Source organism: Adiantum capillus-veneris, chromosome 14 (genome assembly GCF_014529385.1).
Source record: "Adiantum capillus-veneris isolate H3 chromosome 14, ASM1452938v2, whole genome shotgun sequence".
Lineage (NCBI taxonomy): Eukaryota > Viridiplantae > Streptophyta > Polypodiopsida > Polypodiales > Pteridaceae > Adiantum > Adiantum capillus-veneris.
The window spans coordinates 30,890,006-30,910,700 of NC_140944.1; the positions used below are offsets into that span (position 1 = coordinate 30,890,006).

Below are 20,695 nucleotides of genomic sequence, written 5' to 3' on the forward strand. Positions count from 1 at the left end.
TCTTGAGGAGAAGAACCTTGACACATCTTCTTCTCATGGCAGAAATAATTCTGAACAGGCCTTCTATTCTAACTCCAACAGAGGTAGAGGTAGAGGTCGTGGTCGAGGCCCAAGGGGTTGCAGGGGCCAATTTCTGGAAGGCCAATCAAATCAAAACAATACAGGTGGCAGGGGAAACCAGTCTCAAGGCAGGGGGAGTCAAAGAGGTCGTGGTGCAGGATCAAGCAGGCAGCAACATACTCCAGATAGCAGAGAATGTTAGACTTGTGGTGAAAGAGGTCACATGACACGTGACTGTCCAAAGGGAAAAGCAAGTGGAAAGAGAGAACAGGGCAACTATGCATCTACTAGCAGAGATGCAAATGACAGCAAAAACGAGCGCATGTTTGTTATGCAGCATGTAATGAATACAATGACTGCAGAGAATTCCACCCAAGATGATGTTTGGTATGTGGATTCAGGTGCCTCTAATCACATGACGTCTCGTGGAGAGTGGTTTAGAGATATGCGCAAACTAGATGTGTCACGCTATGTGCAGACAGGAGATGACATAGCTCACCCCATTGCTCATGTAGGGGACATACCTCTAAATACGAAGAGTGGGAAATCAAAGTACTTAGCAGATGTACTTCATGTCCCAAACATTACAAAGAATCTTGTTTCTGTTGGACAAATGGTTGAGTAGGGTTTGCAGGTTCGCTTCAATCCAAATGGCTATTATGTAGAAATTTCCAGAATGGCTGTAAGCTGATCACAGAGGGCAAATGTGTGGGTAGAATGTTTACGCTGAATGTAGACATGCCTGAGGTAAAAGCTGCATTATTTGCACACGGCACAGGTGTTGTGGCTGATGTTGACATTTGGCACAAACGCATTGGCCATGTCAATGAGCAGAGATTGCGCAGCATGCAATCAAAACAGATTGTAAAAGGTTTGCCCAAATTCAAGGTGGATGGTATGCATAAAGTGTGTGCAGCATGCCAGTTTGGAAAACAGTCAAAGGGCTCATTTCCACATGAGCGCAATGTATGTAAAAAGCCACTTGAGGTGGTGCACACAGATGTGTGGGGTCCAACCGATACTGCAAGTATACATGGTTGCAGGTATTATGTCTCTTTCATTGATGACCATACAAGGAAAGTATGGGTCTACTTCATGCGTAACAAAAGTGAAGTGTTTGGTCACTTTCAAGACTTCAAAGTCATGATTGAGAAGGAGACAAATATGCAAATCAAGACATTGAGGTCAGATGGAGGGGGAGAGTACTTCTCCAATGATTTTTCAGATTTTCTGCGAATGCATGGTATACGCAGGCAGTTTACATGCAGATATACTCCACAACAGAATGGGGTCGCAGAAAGGAAAAACAGGCACATTGCAGAGGTTGCACGTGCATTGATGAATGAGAAGAACATGCCTCATCATTTCTGGGCTGAAGCCGTAAATACAGCTGTGTACATTATGAACAGGACACCTACAGCTGCGGTGCATGATGTAACACCTGAGGAAAAGTTTACAGGTACAAAGCCTGATTTGGCACACTTGAAAGTGTTTGGCTGCATAGCTTACGTGCATGTACCAGATGAGTTGCATAGGAAATTGGATCCTAAAGCAGAGAAATGTATTCTTGTGGGATATTCCCTTGAACAAAAGGGGTACAAGTGCTACAATCCTACTACACGAGAATTACGAGTGAGCACAGATGTAGTCTTTGATGAGATGAGCAGCTGGTACAGTAATGCACATGGCACTATTGGGGCTGATGTAAAAGATGATGTGGTTGTACAAAATGTGAGGCCACAGTCACAGGTTTTGAGTGGACCACAAGAATCCTCTTCTCGTGGCTCTGTTGAGAAACCATGGAATGGTAGACTACGTACGCAGGTTACTCCACCAACAGGTACAGGGAATGTATCACGAAAAGGAAAGGAAAAGGTTGATGAACCTCCCTTTATGGCTGATGCATCATCAGATTTTTCACATGTAGACATGGATTCAGATGGTTCTGAACAAAGTCTTGATGAGGAATTTGGAATTCCGACTGTCAGGACACCTGGTGTAAGGAAAGTACAAGAAGATGCTAGAGGGCAAAGGAGTGACCCAGGACCGCGCAAATCTAATAGAGTCAGAAATCCAGTTCAGAAATTGACTTATGATGGGTATCTAGCGCATCACCAAGCCTACATGGCTAAGGTGATACAGGATGTGGAGCCCACATGTTTTGAGGATGCAGTTGGAAATGTGCATTGGGATGATGCAATGAATGAAGAGATGGCTGCATTGGAAGCAAACGACACATGGGAGTTGGTGCCATTGCCAAGTGGCAAGAAAGCTATTGGCTGTAAATGGGTGTATAAAACCAAGCATGAGGCTGATGGTAACATTGAGCGTCACAAGGCAAGGCTGGTCGCAAAGGGTTATGCACAGACGTATGGCATAGACTATGAGGAGACCTTTGCTCCAGTGGCAAAGATGACGATTGTGAGAGCTGTCATAGCAGTGGCTGCATCTAGAGGATGGATTATGCATCGAATGGATGTAAAGAATGCCTTCTTGAATGGTGAGTTGCAAGAGGAAGTGTATATGGATCAGCCACCTCGTTATGTCGCTCCAGGTTACCCAGATTATGTATGCAGACTTCTCAAAGCTTTGTATGGTTTGAAGCAGGGCTCTAGAGCATGGTATGACAGGATTGCCAAGTATCTTGTCAGTATTGGTTTTAGGAGAGCTCATGCTGATCATTCACTCTATGTACGTGAGAGTGATGTGGGGATTGTGGTCATTACCATATATGTAGATGACCTTATTATTGTTGGTGACAATGCTATGGAGATTGGCCATGTGAAGGGTCTTCTCAAACAGGAGTTTGAAATGAAAGATTTAGGCGAGTTGCGCTACTTTCTTGGCATTGAGGTGATCAGGACTCCAGAGGGTGTATGGCTATCACAGAGACAATATGCTTTGGACATGTTGTCAAAGTATGGTATGGCTGATTGTAAGCCAATTACTATTCCCTTGGATGTGAATGCAAAGCTGAGTGTAGAGAAGGGTGATGTTGTTGAGGATGTCAACATGTACAGGAAGATTGTGGGTAGTCTAATCTACTTGACTATCACGAGGCCAGACTTGAGCTACACAGTAGGCTTGGAGAGTCAGTTCATGCAGCTTCCGAGGAAGCCACATTTGGATGGAGTACGACGCACACTTAGGTATGTGCAAGGTACTCTTGACTACGCATTGTTCTATGTAGCAAATGCACCATTAGCATTGTATGGGTATACAGATGCAGATTGGGTAGGTAGCATTGTTGATAGGAGATCTATGAGTGGCTTCATGTTCTCTTTTGGGAGTGCTGCTGTTACTTGGAGCAGCAAAAAGCAGCCTACGGTTGCTTTATCGAGCACAGAGGCCGAGTACAGAGGTGCAGCAGTTGCGACGTGCGAGGTAGCTTGGCTACGCACATTACTTGAGGACTTGGGAGTGCAGGTGGACCAGCAGATTTTCATCCATTGTGACAACCTCAGCAGCATGCAGTTGGCTAGGAACCCAGTGTTCCATGCAAGGACCAAACACATAGAGGTCCATTACCACTACGTTCGAGAGCGAGTGTTGGCGGGCGACATCGACTTGGTCTACGTCAGCACAGAGGAGCAGATAGCAGATATCTTTACCAAGGCCCTCGGAGCTGAGAAGCTTCGACGTTTCTGGACTATGCTTGGACTCTGCGACATGCAGAGCTCGAGGGGGAGTGTTGAGATGTCGAGCTCTACACCTTGAGCTGGCATCCACTACGGGTCTTGGCCGCTTACGGCATTTACTCACTGGAGTGTTAGGTGACCGACACGGAGGATCTCTGCCAGTGATTCTACAGCTGGACTACACTTATAGTGCCAGCCTAGTACACTTCTAGCGAGTTCACACTTAGTGACCGCATGTACATATGTGCTACTTTTTTCAGCTTTAGCACTTAGTCATTTTGTACTCTCTTTTCTGTGAAGAAGAAGAAGAAGCTTTCCATCTCTGTGTGCTTTGTGCTTGTCTTGTGTAGCTCTCTTGCATCCTCATTCTTTACATCAAACAGTTAGTCGATGGACGCTCTGTTGACAAAATGAGCAGCGAGTCGAGGCATGGTGATAATGGTGGCAATCGAACATTAACGTTGGTCAGCAGCAAATAAAAGCCAAACAGTTTGTGCTCTACGCAGCGACGATTTAGCAAGCTCATGAACTCACTATGCTCAAGCTTGAAGCATCAAGTGTCTTTGAGTACAGTCGAGCACTCTTTCTCTCTCCAACTCTCACTCTCTCTCTTTCATTATCTCCTAGTCGGCGAGTCTCTCTCTCTCTACAACAACCACCCGAAGCCGCCATAGAGTGGGCACGCAATTTTGGCCAACCTTTTACCACCCTTGCATGGCCCACCCCACACACATGCGATCGTACACACAGTCTCTCTCTTTCTTTCTACCTACCCTGCCCTCAACTCTTGGAGTCACATACTGGCTGCTGTTGTACAACCGCCAAGTTTTTTTTCCCCTCATGCGTAGCTATAGCAGCCCACAGCCCCTATGCTCTCTCTCTCTCTCTCTTAGCCAGTCGTGCAATAGCCTGCCAACCAACAACTACACACACACACACACACACACACACACAAAAAGGCATGCAGGCGGCACTAGAACGCATGCCGAGCATCTAGAAAAATGGAGGGGTGTGTTTTTTTCTAGTGCTGGAGCTACATAGGAAGTGGGTGGAGGTTGACTACTGGGTGATTGCATGAGTAAGGGTGCTGCCATGCAATGGCACCCAAAAGCTTCCCTACTTTAACTTGCATGGCAACTGTTGCCATCACAGTCTGTTACTCTCTCTTTTGCACGTGTAAGGCTAGTCAAGTTTGCTTGGAGAGTGAAAACTTACGAATATGAGCTTTGAGCTTGTCCTCTCCTGTTGTTTATTTGCACCCCCCCCCCCCCCCCCCCCCCCCTCTCCTTCTTTCTCCCTCTCTTCAGATCCGTGCATCTCCTCTTCCCTCTCATGCAGGGATCGCCTTGCAATTTTGCATATCTTGGGAGGTGTGCACACTTGCTTTGAAGGTGAGGTTTGATGCAGGGCGAGGGATCGGCTTCGCATTTTTGGACTTTCTGCCAGCAGCTCACATAATTGATTCCATAGCAGGGATATCCATCCTTCTTATGGGTGAAGAAAAGTCCACTGCTAATCGTTTTGGTCTCGGGGTATCTCAGTATCAGGCATCGCTCTCACGTCTTCAAAGAAATGTGTTCTTTTCCTAGACAAGAGTTCACTTCCGTATCAAGCATTGCAGCTTACATGCCATGCGATTGACCAGCCTGAGCTTATAGTAACATGTGTTGTGTATGCCATGATATTCTTTGTGTCCAGCACTCTCTCTGTTGGGCCGGTCCTTTCCATTGTCAACTGGAGACCATGGAGATTGTACAGGTTTGTAGTCATAGAATCTTGATTAAATCTCCCTGGCTCTCTCCCAATATGACTACCTACAGACACAGACATTGATAAATCTCTTATGCGATGGACGCAATACTTTCTCAGCGACAACAGGCCGCTACCGGGCATCCTCGGGTAGTGATGACGACGACGATGATGATTTCAACCTGAAGATTTTAATTTTTTTACTTTACTTCATTTTAAGACACGTAATATAACATTTCATTTTGTTTCACTCTCTCTCTTTCCCCTCCCAGTACCGCTACTTCCAGCGGCAAAAATTGACGAAGTTATTCAGCGATTAGTACAATACCTTCTCCATAACATACTGGACAAGCTATCCAGAAACATACATGTCCATCTACGTCTAAACTCCACCTACGCAGGTCACTCTAGCCGTGCCCTGCAACGTCCACCACAAATCTCTCTCGCCAAACCAATACATTGAGGGCTTACTGCAAAATGAATAGAAATCTAGGTATGTCCCTAGCATGCAGAAAAAAATTCTTATTATTATAATTAATATATATATGTATATATATATAACTTGGAAACATGATTGACATCAACAATAGCTCAGCTTGTGAGTAGTAGTGGCTACCTTATGTCATCGGGGCCGCTAACTTTGTCATGCTACTAGCAATCATATTGTATGCCCTCGAGACAATCTCAAAACACGACACAACAATAGATTGAATTGGTGTTCGCTTGTCAAGCGAGACTTTCTGGGTAATGCACGCCTCACAATTAGCTCGTATAATTGCTTATATCAAGTGGCCCCATGTGGGGGAATACTCTCAACATATGTAAGTCAATGATGATGATGCTTAGCCACAATTGTCTTCAAAGACTTTGGCCGGGTTTCATCCTCTTCCGCGATGGAATCTCTCGAGGGGCCTTCTACTATTAAGATAAACAAATACACGCAATGGAATCCCTATATATCAATTGTTCATCCCATTACGTCGGAGTTTGTTTAGTTTATATCACCAATTTGATTTATCATGGATTGAGAAATTGTTGATTGATTGTTGTCTATCTTCATTATCTTAAGATAAGTCAATTTATTTCTTGAAAGCAAGCTGGTTCAAGTAAGGGTAATTTTGTAGGATTCTTTCTTACTTCAAAATATGCACATAGTAATCCACTTCTTCATGTTTATGTAAGACTCTAAGGGTCACATTAAGAAATGTTTAGGGTTTTACGGTGAGATGTGAAGTTTTAGAACCATCACAAGACAATCTATTTTATCATGCATTATCATTTCCTGATTCTCCGAACTATAATAGGATTGAATTTCATTAGTTTTTTTCTCTATTCTAGAACACACCTTAGAAGACAATTCCTAGCATGAAACAGGTGCAATTAGAGCAGCAGTTCCAAACTACAATTGGTATGATTACTCTTGTATGTGTACAAGATAGATAACACTTTGAAACAAGTCCCATATCTACTCATGACTATTCCAAGTTCCCACCCATTCCCAATATTTATTATCCACTACTGTATTTCCTTTTTTCAGAGAAAGGGATGAGATCATCAACGACACGAGTGGAAGCTCATCACAACATCAAATCTTAAGTGCTGCCACTAGTGCGGGTGGTCTAAATAGCAATGGGCTGACAGTGGTAGTGAAGAGAAAGAGGATTTGCTAGAGATTCCTATGCCTAGCTAGGGGGCAAGTGACCTCGACGAGGCTAACTGTTCTTGCACGTGATCTTGACAAGGCTAAATGGTCATGATTCTATGGTGATGTCTAGATCTTGATGAGTAGGTGATTGCGCTATTGTTGCGAATGCTGGTGGCGACGAACCGGTTTGTGTGCAAGATCTGCAACAAGGGGCTTTAGAGGGGTTTCAAAGCCCAACTTCTTATGTCTGCGTTGTAGCAAGCCACAAGCTTCGAATCCCATCATCTTCTTTGTGTGCAGCCATGTCTACTGGTGGCCCTGTCTCTATTTTCTCCTCTCCACAACCGACTATTCTTTGACCAAGTGCTGCCTCCACTTCTCTGCTTGCAAGGCAACTCCCATCTTCGACGCAAGAGAAGGCACTACTGCTGCTACTACTAGCAATGGCGATGACGATGATCAAGAAAAGGATGAGAATTAGGATACCCATCATGAACCCCCGCTTAGATTACCCTCTCGCACCCTCCTCTTCAAATCGTTTCTTCCCAATCCCTCCCCCCTCATTCATCGATCCATCGCTCGCTCGTCCCTAGTCCACAATCCAACGCTAACCCTAAGTCATCTGACCTGCAAGTTGACCTCTGCAACCTGCACCGGCCAACCACTCTTGAAAGCCCCTCTCCAACCACTCTGCAACATGCCCAATGGACAACTATCCACCCTATACCCTCTCGGTGCCATGCTCCATGCTTTTTGTTCACATGTGCTAGTTAACAAGTGCATTAAAAGCTAGTATCATAGGAGTCACAAAGGAGACGGTGATGGAGATCATAGTCCCCCATGCCTATGCATTTGCTTGGTCCAACAAATAAATCCTATGGGACATGGATTCCGTTTCTTATAATTTTTGGAGGGATCACAGTGCCAACTCTCCCCCATACTTTGTATGGCACTTTTGCATGGCATGCAATCTATAATTAGGATTTCCACTCTATGATGCCTCATTGCAAGACAAAATGTTTAACTATTCACATTGGTTTTATGTAGCTTGACACAAACATGTCCTCTGGCTTGGACAATCGGACGATGTCCGTACATGATTATCAGGTCGATAGTGCAATTTAATTTCTATAGTGAGTTAATGCTTTTTGTATTTTTTGAGTTTGTCAATGCTTCCGTAAGTTTAGTTTAGCTACATGTTTTCCTCATGAGTACATGCTCAATATCTAAATACACTTTCATAGGTGGGCAATTCAACTTATGTATATGCATTTTGTGTGTGTTTACTTTATTCCTAGGTGGTTGATGTCAATCTACGTATATTCTTATATATTATAGCCCAACGTTGTTCTCTGCATAACCATTCTGTAGCACGAGGATAACCCTTTATCTTAGCGTTTTCCTCCTCAGATATGTTTCGCACCAGATTCTGTGATCGATAGCCAAGACTCCTTGCTCCCTCCGACTGTGACAACATTTACCTCTCTCTCTCTCTCTGGTCCTAAGAGAAATAAGAGAAAATTGACTACGCTTGATTTAGAGTAGTAAATACACATGCAATTGTTTTTTAAAAGTTTGCCAATGCACTTTGTAGTTGTTTACTTCAATGCTAGATGCTTGATGTCAATCTATGTATGTCTTGTTATGTTCTATAGATGTTCAAAGAGCAACGCCCACAAGAAGCTCCGTAGAATCGCTGCAGTGCCTCTAGATGTTAAAATTTTTATAAATAGCTTGTTGCCTTTACCTTTGTCCGACTTGCGTCACGGGTGTAAGCAGTATGAAGTAAACTAAACACAAAATTGAACGCAAAAGTCTCTGGGCTCGAAGCAAGGAAGCTTCTCTCCTTTCTTCGCGGTCTCTTCAGTAATCGTGTCTCTCTTTGTTTCCGTGGGAGCTTTGCTTGGCGGCTCGCTTCAAAGTGCAGTTTTCATCCTTCTGCTAGATTTGTCCTGGCCAATCTGCTTAGGCTTCCTCTCTTGGCGATTGCCTTCTCCATTATTTTGGGGTAAGTTCTCCGCAAACGTCGTGCAAGTTGTTGTCGTTAGCTCACATTATGTCTGGCTTTTTGCACTTCTGTGATACATGTGCGTGATTGGGCGTGCACTTGCATGTGTGCGTGATTTTCTTTTACTGTTTTCATTCATGTAGTTCTCCTGCGTGTGTGCGTTCATCCTGTTCTCATACGTGTCGCTCTTTCCTTGCATCTACAATTTGATGTGGTTCTTTTTGCAGGGTCCTTCTGTAAACTCTTATGTAAGCGAGGGCTGTTTGTCACGTTTATGCTCTATTTATGCTTGTAAGGTTGTTGGGGTTTTGCAAATTCAGATGTCATTTTCCTGTGACGTCTCTACCGGGGAAAATTTGTTATTGCTAATCCCTGTTCAATCTGTAAGTGTTTTGTGGTTTTGAAAGAGGAGTGGTCTTATATACTTCTTTTTGTGGCGTTGTTTGCAGTATCTTCCACTATATGCTTCCTAGAAAGAGAGTTGTTGGGGGAGAGCTGGGGAACACGTTGAAAAAACCACATCCTCAGGAGGTCTTAAACCAGGACCACATCATGGCAGCTGATGGCAGTCCCTCTGAAATGGAGATCGATGAGGACCTTCACAGTCGTCAGCTTGCGGTGTATGGCAGAGAAACCATGCGACGGCTTCTTGGTGCTAATGTACTAATTTCAGGTCTCCAAGGTGGTGGCGTGGAAATAGGTATAGAAACAGTTTGTGCTATTTTGATAAGCCCTTGAGTGCATTGTTTTTTGTAACAACTTTTTCCTGAAAATAACAGTTTTTGCTTGATTTCAATGATCCTTGTCGGTGCATCTGGTATTTTTTTGTCTGCTACTGTTAGTGGTTTTTGTTTGTTGGTTACTTAGATGAAATGTGGATTTGTGGTAAGTACTGGGTTCATATAGTATTTGGATTGGTTCCGTGCAGTGCTATGATTGTTTTTGGAGTCAAAAATATTAGGGGAAAACACCAAAATACTCCCGAAACTTGTGAAAGTCCCAAAATAGCCCCCATACTTTACCAAAAATTCTGAAAGTGTTCTTAAGTTTTCCTACAATTCCCAAAATACCCTTTGCTAATCTTGCAAACATCTCCAAAGACCTTTGTTTTTTTTTGCAACTCTTCAGAGGAAGATTGGTTCTTTCTCAATCGAAGACGATAAAACTAGGATTTTAGATGGTTGTGGGCTCTTGAGATTAAATGGTTCATTATTTGTAGACACAAATGTCTCTATTTGTGAGCTCATTGGTGGAAATGTTTGACTAACACACTTAGAAATAGATATCTATTGTCAATAAGAATAACCTATCCAAAAATTGGAGCAATCCATCCAACATTGGTACAAGGGTATTTTTGGAAATTTTAGAAATTTGAGGAGTATTTTGGGAATTACATAAATTCAAGTGGTAGTTTGGTAAATTTTCTAAATTTTCATTTGACAAATAAGTGTGGCACAAAAGTTTTTCGATTATTTATAAGCTATGATTCAATGCTCAGGCTTTGACTCTTAGGACAAGGTATCACAAAGTGATGATGTGGCAATCGTGTATATGACGGTTGAAGGCTCTGTAGATGCTAGCTGATGATGTATTGCATGATGATGTGGCAGGGCTAGATGATTGAGATGTTGGTGTCATAGTTACCCTTAACTTCCATAAACTCCATGTTTTCCTCATTTCCCACTTTTTTTCCTTTCCGTTTTTTAATCATGTTTCTACCCCCATCACTCGCTATAGATATCGGGAACTTCCCAAAACTTGTTCTTGTTTCCCTATTTCACATAACTATGAAGTAGAAGCTTTCGGCAATGTGGGACGATTGTCTTCTAGGTTACTTTTACTAGTAAGATGTGTTTAGTTGGCGCTTGTTTATTTTCTTGTGACATGAGCAGTAAAAAAGTGACTAGTTTACTAGTTATACTCAAATTTGAGAGTGCTATCTCCGAATAGAGAGCAGCTTTCCAGTCTTTTTTCTTCATTAATATATCAAGGAATCCCGCTAGGGGCATTTGTTTTAGGTGCCAGAGAAAGGAATTGTACCTCTCGTGTCTTCATATTTTCTCTCGTGTAGTGTTTGTAGTTTTCAAGCTGTGATTCAAGTATGACATATTTGTACCGCCTGTGTTTAAAATGTGAGTGGTGGTATTAGAGCATGGTCTGCCGATCTGCCCACTCATCATACATCACCATCGCCAACCGATTGTCCTATATTCGATATTAGTTATGTGCTCCCGTTTGTGACAGTGGTATTAGAGCATGGTCTCTGTGTGTGTGTAAAGGAGGACGACTCTTGGAAGATGCATGAAATGCCAAGAGAGAAGCAAGCAAGCGAAACCTCAAGACTTGTAGAAAAAGCTCGCAGAGCTGGATATATTTTTTCTCTCTACGGGAAGTCGACAAGACATGGGATTCTCCAAGAAGCCGACAAGAGTATGATGCTCGAGAACCTATAGAATCGGAGGAGCGGAATGCTTGAGATTCTTCAAATTTCATAAGTGAGCGGAATTTTGATGCAATTCAGAGAAATTTAAAAGAACTTTCTCTATCATTCACAATCTCACCTCACACTTCTTTTAGAATACCTATAAATGCAAGTCCAGAACCATAGTATCACGTGACACATCCAACCCTATGTGTTCGCGGACAAGCTACAACATGACCAAGTTTCAGTTCAGTCAAGTCAGTTCAGAATAGGAAGTGATTTGGTACCTTTGTGAGTCTGTTTGCAGATCGTGCATGTCCAGACACTTAGATTAGATGCATATCCTCTGGTTGCACACAGCATGACCATCAAATTCCCATCAGATTCCATCAAGAGCATTTTTACAGTGCATAGACCTATTTTCCCTATTTTTGACATTTTTCACTTATTATTTTTAAGTGACTTTTGTTGAAAAGTAGGTAGGGCAATTTTGCTAAGTTTGTATATAAGCAAACCTAGCGCTAGCACTTTCTGGCAGAAGAGGCAGCAGGAGCACCTTGCTCAACAGGCAACTTCTCAGCAGAACTCCACAGAGGCCTAGCGTTTTGCAAGAGACTGCAACACCTAGCGTTTTTGGACCAGACAGGCCAACGTTTTTGATCTTGCAGATTCCTGGCAATAGCAAGAAGCAAAAGCCCTAGCGTTAGCAGATTCACCGCAGCAGGACTATTTTTAGCCTAGCGTTTTTGCATCAACCTGAAGCCATCAGCATTTTTGCAGACCTTCGCGACAGAACCTCCATTAGACTCAGCGTTTTCAGTTTTCAGCAGTCAAACATCGCAGTAGAACCCTTGAACCTCGCAGATCTCACCTTCCCGCACCAGATCCTCCCCGCACGGTCAAGTTTGAAGATCAGCGCAAAAAACGCAGATTTCAGCATCTGCGTTTTCAGCGCATCGTCGTCGCATTGTTGCCATCAACATCGTCATCGACATAGAGTCAGAATTCAGCAGATAGAGATTTGCAGATTTCAGCCCTTAGCATTTTCAGATTTCAGCCCGTCTCGTCATCATCCTCATCTTCAGCAAGTCAAAGCATTGTAGAGATTTGTGCAATTATAAGTAGACCGCTCTCGCCATAGAGAGTGGGGCCTTCGGAGGAGGCTTTGACAGCATTCTGGTGTCGTATTCTTCTCTCTCTATCTCGCACCTTCATTCACAGTGTTCATCACTTTGTTTGTGTCCATTGCACTCTCTCACTAAAGGAACGGAAGCCTCTCCCTTCCGTAAGTAAAAGGAACCTTGAGCACAGTTCGGAGCACTCATCTTGAGCAAAGTTCAACATTCATTACGCTGCACCTTACATTCGTATCAGAGCTTTGGCAGTGTTCTGTATCACTCAAGGAAGAACCACAAGAACCACAATTTTTTTTGCTTGTTGCGGTCGCACGTAACCCAAGTTCTCTTGAGTGTGTCGATTCCTAATCGTGTTTTTGAAGAGTGACAGGAAACCCAAGAAAGAAGGTCTTGTCCAGCCTCCCTTTGTGCCTCTTTTCACTCATTGAGAGCGGACTGTGCACTTAGCGGCCGGCCAATCGACGTGAGGTGGGAAAAAGAAACCTTGGTGTGAGCGCAAGGCCGCCAAGGGGTGCGCCCACAGGGAAGAATATAACTCGAGTGAAGAGAAGATCCTTCTCTAACACAGATTGCAAGCGAAAGAACCACAAGAACCTCAAGACCCTCAAGAACCTCAAGAACCCCAAGAACTCAAGACCCCCAAGAACCCAGGTTCCTCGTGAACTTAAGAACCCAAGACCACAAGAACCCACGACTTTAGTGGATGGTGATCACTCGAAGCGGAATGGATACTTCGCTTGGAGGTGATGAGCATGAGAGAGGCGAAGAAGAATTTTCCCCACCAGGAGGTTTTGTTGACCCTCCCCCTTCCCCATCTACGACAAGGATTGCACTAACTCCTACGGAGGAGTTGCCGCGTTTGTTTATGGACATGAAGTTAGAACGCGAAGCACAAAAAGCAAAAAGAAAGATCGAACACAAAGAAAGAATGGCAGCCATAACGCGTGAGCACGAGCAAGCACGCTTGGAAGCCGAAGAAAAAAAAAAGCAGAATTTGATCGCGAGAACAAAGCAAGAAAAGAAATGAACGATCGACACGTGAAAGAGATGTTGCGACTCTTTTCTCAAGTGCAGGCACAGATGCAAGAGATTCGGGAAAAGGAGACTCTCTCAGTCTCTTCTTCTCCAAAGCATGACACGATTTGCATGATGATAAGCATGATGAGTTATATGAGTTATAGTATTGACTAAATACCATTGACGACGTTAGTGGGGATGTCGTGGTATTTAGTCAATACTATGCATGATGGAGCTGATGGTTATATTGTCTTGTGGGTGACTACCATGAGTCTATACCTTGCACTTTCCTTCAAGGGTGAATCTGGGTATATCCTGGATTCATCTAGGTATATATATGATAATGATGAGCATGGTTTGGATGCCAATGACAAGCACGATGATTTGCATGATCAAGATGTGATTTCTCACAAGCATGATGATTTGTATGATCAAGACGTGATTGTTCACAAGGATGATGGTTTAGTTGATGCTTTTTCTAGCGAAGCTAACCTCGTTGCAGATTCGATCGATCACGAAGAATCGATCTTGGCTTTTGAGTCGAGGTCCACAGCAAACCCCCAGGTTGTGTCGATCAAACAGGAAGAACTGATTTTGGCTCTCGAGCCTAGGTCCAAAGAACCCTTACAGGAAATACTATGTGTTCGAATGATGAATTAGCATGCATTGTTCGAGTGTTTCATTCGTGATCATTTCTTGTATTTTAATCAGCGTCTTTATGTGATCCCTTTTCCTAGGCATGACATTGTACGTTGAGCACGTTTCACTCATGAATGAGCACGGATGTATGCGGATTATTCATGAAAAGCTGAAAAGTATGCATTCAAGGGAGTCACATTCCATGTCTCTTCCTTGGCACGACACAGTTGTAGAAAGAGCACAAGAAAGTATGCTCACCAAGCATGGGAATTTCCGTTGTGAATTGCCACAATTGATTGATTTAGATCAGAAGAGAACGATTCGATCTCATTGTTTGCGTGTGTGTGGTGAACGGTTTGGCACTTTGTCTATTAGTTCATCTACATTGCATGTACCGTCTTTTAGGAAGCCGAGATTTTTTCCAGTCACCTTACATGGAATAGGTATGTTCATGTTTTTGTGTTGGAAGTGGATTCATGAATTTTCAGCCATGGAGATTCTTGAAGAAGGAAGAAGCATGACTCTAGACGAAGTTGAAGCATCGAAGGAGCCAAAGAAGACTGTGTCGCTTTCAGCGCGGCCCAAAGAAGAAAGCATTGCAGACCTTTATGAAGTTCAAGTATTGCATGCCCCACGTATCTGAGTGGGCCGGCAAAGATTCCTTTCCAAGATTCCGGATGTTGTTGGTGATCTCCCTCGACGCCATACAGTTCGGTACTAGTACCTCACTTTGAAAAGGAGGGGATGTCACGTGACACATCCAACCCTACGTGCCCATGGACAAGCTACAACATGACCAGGGTTCAGTTCAGTCAAGTCAGTCTAAAGTAGGAAGTGATCTGGCACCTTTGTGAGTCTGTTCGCAGACCGTGCATGTCCAGACACTTAGATTAGATGCATATCCTCTGGTTGCACACAGCATGACCATCATTCCATCAGATCCCATCAAGAGCATTTTTACAGTGCATAGACCTATTTTCCCTATTTTTGATATTTTTCACTTATTATTTTTAAATGACTTTTGTTGGAAAGTAGGTAGGGCAATTTTGCTAAGTTTGTATATAAGCAAACCTAGCGCTAGCACTCTCTGGCGAAGAGGCAGCAGGAGCACCTTGCTCAACAGGCAACTTCTCAGTAGAACTCCACAGAGGCCTAGCGTTTTGCAAGAGACTGCAACACCTAGCGTTTTTGGACCAGATCAGCCAGCGTTTTTGATCTTGCCGATTCTTGGCGATAGCAAGAAGCAGAAGCCCTAGCGTTAGCAGATTCACTGCAGCAGGACCATTTTCATCCTAGCGTTTTTGCATCAACCTAAGCCATCAGCGTTTTTGCAGAGCTTCGCGATAGAACCTCCATTAGACTCAGCGTTTTCAGTTTTCAGCAGTCAAACATCGCAGTAGAACCCCGAACCTCGCTGATCTGACCTTCCCGCAGCAGATCCTCACCGCACGGTCAGATCCTGCGAAGTTTGAAGATTCAGCCCGGAAAACGCAGATTTTAGCATCTACGTTTTTAGCGCGTCGTCGTCGCATCGTCGCCATCGACATCGTCATCGACATAGAGTCAGAATTCAGCAGATAGAGATTTGCAGATTTCAGCCCTTAGCATTTTCAGATTTTAGCCAGTCTCGTCGTCGTCCTCATCGTCGACAAGTCCAAGCATTGTAGAGATTTGTGCAATCGTAAGTAGACCGCTCTCGCCATAGAGAGTGGGGCCTTCGGAGGAGGGTTTGACAACATTCTGGTGTCGTATTCTTCTCTCTATCTCTCAATCTCAGCACCTTCATTCACAATGTTCATCACTTTGTTTGTCCATTGCACTCTCTCACTAAAGAAACGGAAGGTTCTCCCTTCCGTAAGTAAAAGGAACCTTGAGCACAGTTCGGAGCACTCATCCTGAGCAAAGCTCAACATTCATTCCGCTGCACCTTACACATAGCCAAGAACTTCCGTCATTTTCGGCAAGGATATGAAGAAGGTCTACAGACCTGAGAACACTGTAGTCAAGTTTTGATGCTTTCGGCTACCGCTTTCATTCAACAGTTTAAAGTTGCCTTTGCCGTTGGCAACTTCTCAAAAGAGTTAAAGATGAGGCATGTGACCAAGCACCTCAAGGGGACTGCGAGTACTGGGTGGTATACCAAAGCTTTAAAAGGAACTCAAGAAAAGACCTAGATTCATGTCACAAACTGTTGACGTGTCAAGCCACCAAAGAACGGAACCAATGTGCAGATCTCGGCTCAAAGACCTAAACTCTAAGTGAAGAAGCTGAAGCAGAAGGAGAAGTTTTACCGACTTTTAAAGTCTTGCTGAGTGGCCTATTTTTAAAGAATAGTTACCGCCAACTTATGGGACCTCGTCCGATAGGGCTATAGTGACCCAAGAGCATTAAAAAAAGCAAGCCCACATACACAAGCGCGTAGAAACTGATGACGTGGCATCATGTACGGAATTCCAGATTTTAGGTTGGTTGTTGACGTGGTAGATTGTACAGATTTCCGCGTTTCACGTTGGCTGTTGAAGTGGCAAAGCTGTACGGATTTCCACAAAACGTGCTGATAGCTTTTTGGATGCAGCGCTTTTGGACCAGATGCTTTTGAGTTTATTGCCTTTAATGTAATTGCTTTGGAGACCAAGGGCCTTTAAATATGTGCAGAGGGCTCATTCTCTGACACGCTTCAGTGAGAAGGTGTAGAGCGCGAGTACCGTCATTATACTGAGTTCAAGTAATATAAAGAAATATTGAAAGGGGCGTCAAGGTTTGGGGCCAGTACTCTCTGGGGTGGAATTCCACCACTCCGTGTCGCGTGTACTCTCTCTCTTTTCAGTTCAGCTGTTATTGAAGTGCTAAAGGTTTGTTCAGTCTGCTCTTTTCTATTGACACGTGGTGCTCATCTTGTGACAGGGGTATCATAGCATCAAGCGTGTGCTTTTCTGAAAGCATACCGGTTCTACAAAAGAGCAGACAGAGCAAACCGGCGCTTCCAAAGGCTACTGGAATTTTATTTGAAGAATCTTTGTGCTCCGACCCCGGACTTGTTATCCACTCCCACCCTTACTTCATCGCGCATCAGGCACGCTCCCGTCTTCACCGCTGTGTCTTGCAGAGCATAAGCCATAAAGAACCCAAGACGTGGTGTTCATGGATTCAACATAATATTTGCAGCTTCTTCTCGACGAGCTTTGCGACATTCTTTCTCGGCATCCTCAACAGAATCTTCCGATGCTGCAAAGTTTTCAACAGTTTTTGAATTACATGTGACCCCCTCTGATGCCCTAGGTGGTACATCCTCCTTCGGCACCAAATTGTATGAGAGCTTCCAATTGGCAACCTTCCCAGCCGTCTATTCCGATGGGAGGAGTCTTCAGGAATATGGTGCAGCCATTTGACACTGATCCAGCGCAACCGCCATTGCCCCCACCTCCACCACCACCACTGCTAGCAGTCTTGTCACACCTCAATAGAAAAGAACTTGTATCCTTTTTCTATTAATTTTAAGTTTTACAAGTGTGTTTTCCTATTGTAAAACAAGATAGCTAGAACAATGCACCGTAGTATGATCACCGATGAGTAGTCACAGTTAAGGTGGAACCCCACAGCGGGTTAGAACATAGATAGTGCACACTCCCTCCTAGATAACCCAATAGGGCGCCTGTGACTTGTAACTCATGCATATTGGGATCATACTTGCACATAGAAAGGGTTGATGCCTTGGAGTGTGGGCTAGATCCGTTTGAAAAGACAATTACAATCAACAAGATGGCACGATCATGAAGATTGCTCATTATGCATATGTAGGCTGAATGCATTGAATGCTTTATCTTCTCATAGAGATGTTAAATCCATGTTTTGAAGCAAAAACCGTATTGTACTCGGAAAGAGCTTTTAATTGATACCCATAGTAATGTGTGTTTTTAGTAGTTCAAAGATGGAAGCTTCTAGAAGATTGTAAAAGGGAGATTCTAGAAGGAAGGTTCCAAAAGGAGGACATGTGGCGGGACACTTGCCACAAACTTTCCAAAAGATGAGACAGAAGAGACAAGTGTGTGGCTTGTCAAAAAGCTTTTAGAGGAAGAGACAAGTGTGTGGACACTTGTCATGCCAACTTTATCTTTTACTAAACATTTGTCACAATCCTCTTCTCTTGAAGCAACTTCTCTATAAATAAAGCCTCTTTCCCTCTCATTTTCCGATCTCCTAGTTGCTGAATTTCCTCTACCATTAGCCCAAGAAACCCCGTTCATTACCATCACCATCTCTCTCTACGCTTACTATTCCTTCATCCTCAAGAGGTCCTCTCTCTCTCTCTCTAGCTTGCTGTTTTTCAGGGCAACACACCTATAAATCTGAAAATTCTGCTCTTTCCCTTCAGTTTTGCACTCTTCTATTTATCCTACAAGCAACCAAGACACTAGATCTCTTCTCTAGCATACGTAGCGGCTAAATTTTATCTTTGTACATATGTTTGAGAAGTCTACTTATGTTTACTTTTATGCATGTGCACATGGCATCTTGCATGATCTGCGAGTGTGAGTGTACTTAAACTCACTCTCGGGTTGATTGTAACTGAGCTCAATCCTAAGGTACTTGAGTTGAGTAGAAATCTATTTCCTTCGGGGGGGGGGGCGGGGGAGGGGGGGTTTGCCCATCTTTAACCCTCATTCTACCTCTTGTTTCTTTGAAGTGTTGTGATTAATGTTCTCTAAGCATTAAGCACTCTTAGTTGTACGGGGCTCTTACTAGGCTACAATGGTTGGAGCCCATATGGATACCCTTACTATCAGTACACGGGATACGCGCCTAACCAACCCAAAGATTTCAAGGATGGCGGTACGACTGTCAAATTTTTCACTTTTTTCGGGATGAAAGATCGAAAGAAAGCATTGCAGTTTGCCCAGACAGATTGGTCCCAAAGATTGGCGCCCCTTTCGGTATTTTTTTTGTATTAATCTTTGAGCAGAGTATAAACTCCTGTGGGTCCTCAGCTCTGACTCTGCGTCTAGATGCCCTGAAGAGTGAGGTCCTTGGGCTCCTTTTTTTCTTATAAAGGGATGCTAAAAGTTGTCAAATTCCAAAACAATTGGTTCAAAAGCAATAAACTTAAAAGCAAATAGGTCCAAAAGCAACTGGTCCCCAAAAGCTGGCAAAAAAGCCAGCAGCACTATGCGAAAATCCGTACAAGTTGCCACGTTAGCAATGTTAGCGTAGATCACGGAAATCTGCACTGTTCTGCTACGTTAGCAGTCAGGGCAAAATTCGGGTGCCATTAGCCGTACTGCTCCTGCCTGTGCCTTGTTATCAGGTTTGTCTGTGGGTGGTCATGCCACGTCATCAATTTGTGACAATTTTAAGTGATTTTCTCGTGTGTCGTGTCCGATTCCGGACTTCGGGTGTCCAAACCTGTGACATCCTAACCACCTTTTCGTGGACAAAAGGAAGTTGTCTTGGAGCCCAACTGACTTCGCAACATGAGAGTGCTCCTTGCTCTGCTGAGAGTCTGAGACGCACAAGGGACCTGGGCTTGAGCCTCAACAAGCTCTACTGCATGAGGCATTTGCCTTGTCTAATGTAACATTGGTGGCGCTTGCAAAAATTCCATAAACCTAGGATTTTGCACCAACCGAGAAAACACATTCACAGCGGCAACCAACTGTGTCCTGAACGCATCCTCGTCTAGTTGCCCAGTCATATACCCTTGACCTTTTGGAGCATTCAAATCAACAAAAGGTATAGACAGGAGTGGCCGTGAACTCTCGCCACGCTCGAACACTGGAGGAGGAATAGCTTGTCTGTCCTGTGAAGAGGAACCCTCTTCCTTGGCGTCGTTTGTCTTGTTAGCCATAGTGTAATTCCAAGTTCCTATGCTCTGTCTCTTCGCTGCAAACCAACCAAGGCTCACTCTTTAAGGAAAAGTGATTCTGTCACGATAACGGAACCATGAAACCGGCCCGTAGGGCGGTAGACTTTAGCTTTCACCCGAGTCTTTATTTGATAAACTTTATTTGACTTTACGACTCAAAGAAACTTCATGAATAAGCCTGTGCTGGAATTCAACATTTCAAAACAAAACATGGCTTGGTAGCTAGAGTGTCCCCAAGCAGATTGCGACACCCTGTAGGCCCCAAAGACTGGCGCCCCTTCCGGTATTTCTTTATTCTTAGTGAACTTGAGAAAAAAACCCTGCAAGTTCCTACGAGCTGTCTCGCTTTTAATGGGCTGAAAATGGCCTAATCTAGCCTGATTTCGCAGCATAACCGTAGTAGGAGGCTTCATAGATAAAATCCCCATGCAAAAGGTGACTTCCCCGGCGCATACGAGCACTTTCCCAAACCTGGCGAGAATCTGCAGCACGCTGAATTCTCTGTTTTTGGCCTCGAAAAT

General features: G+C 43.9%; 1 protein-coding gene across 2 annotated transcripts in view; it reads left to right on the forward strand.

The window, feature by feature from the left end:
• Positions 1-8,890: 8,890 nt before the first annotated feature.
• LOC147442165 (ubiquitin-activating enzyme E1 1-like) overlaps positions 8,891-20,695 on the forward strand; it is a 38,996-nt gene continuing 27,191 nt past the window's right edge. The window contains exons 1-2 of one of the 2 annotated variants that reach the window (XM_086528448.1): positions 8,891-9,100; positions 9,550-9,800. In XM_086528448.1, the coding sequence (XP_086384574.1) occupies positions 9,563-9,800 (238 nt within the window). In that variant the 5' untranslated portion in view covers positions 8,891-9,100; positions 9,550-9,562. Of the gene's footprint in view, positions 9,101-9,214; positions 9,392-9,549; positions 9,801-20,695 lie in introns of those variants that run through there. The other variant, XM_086528447.1, reaches the window with a different exon arrangement.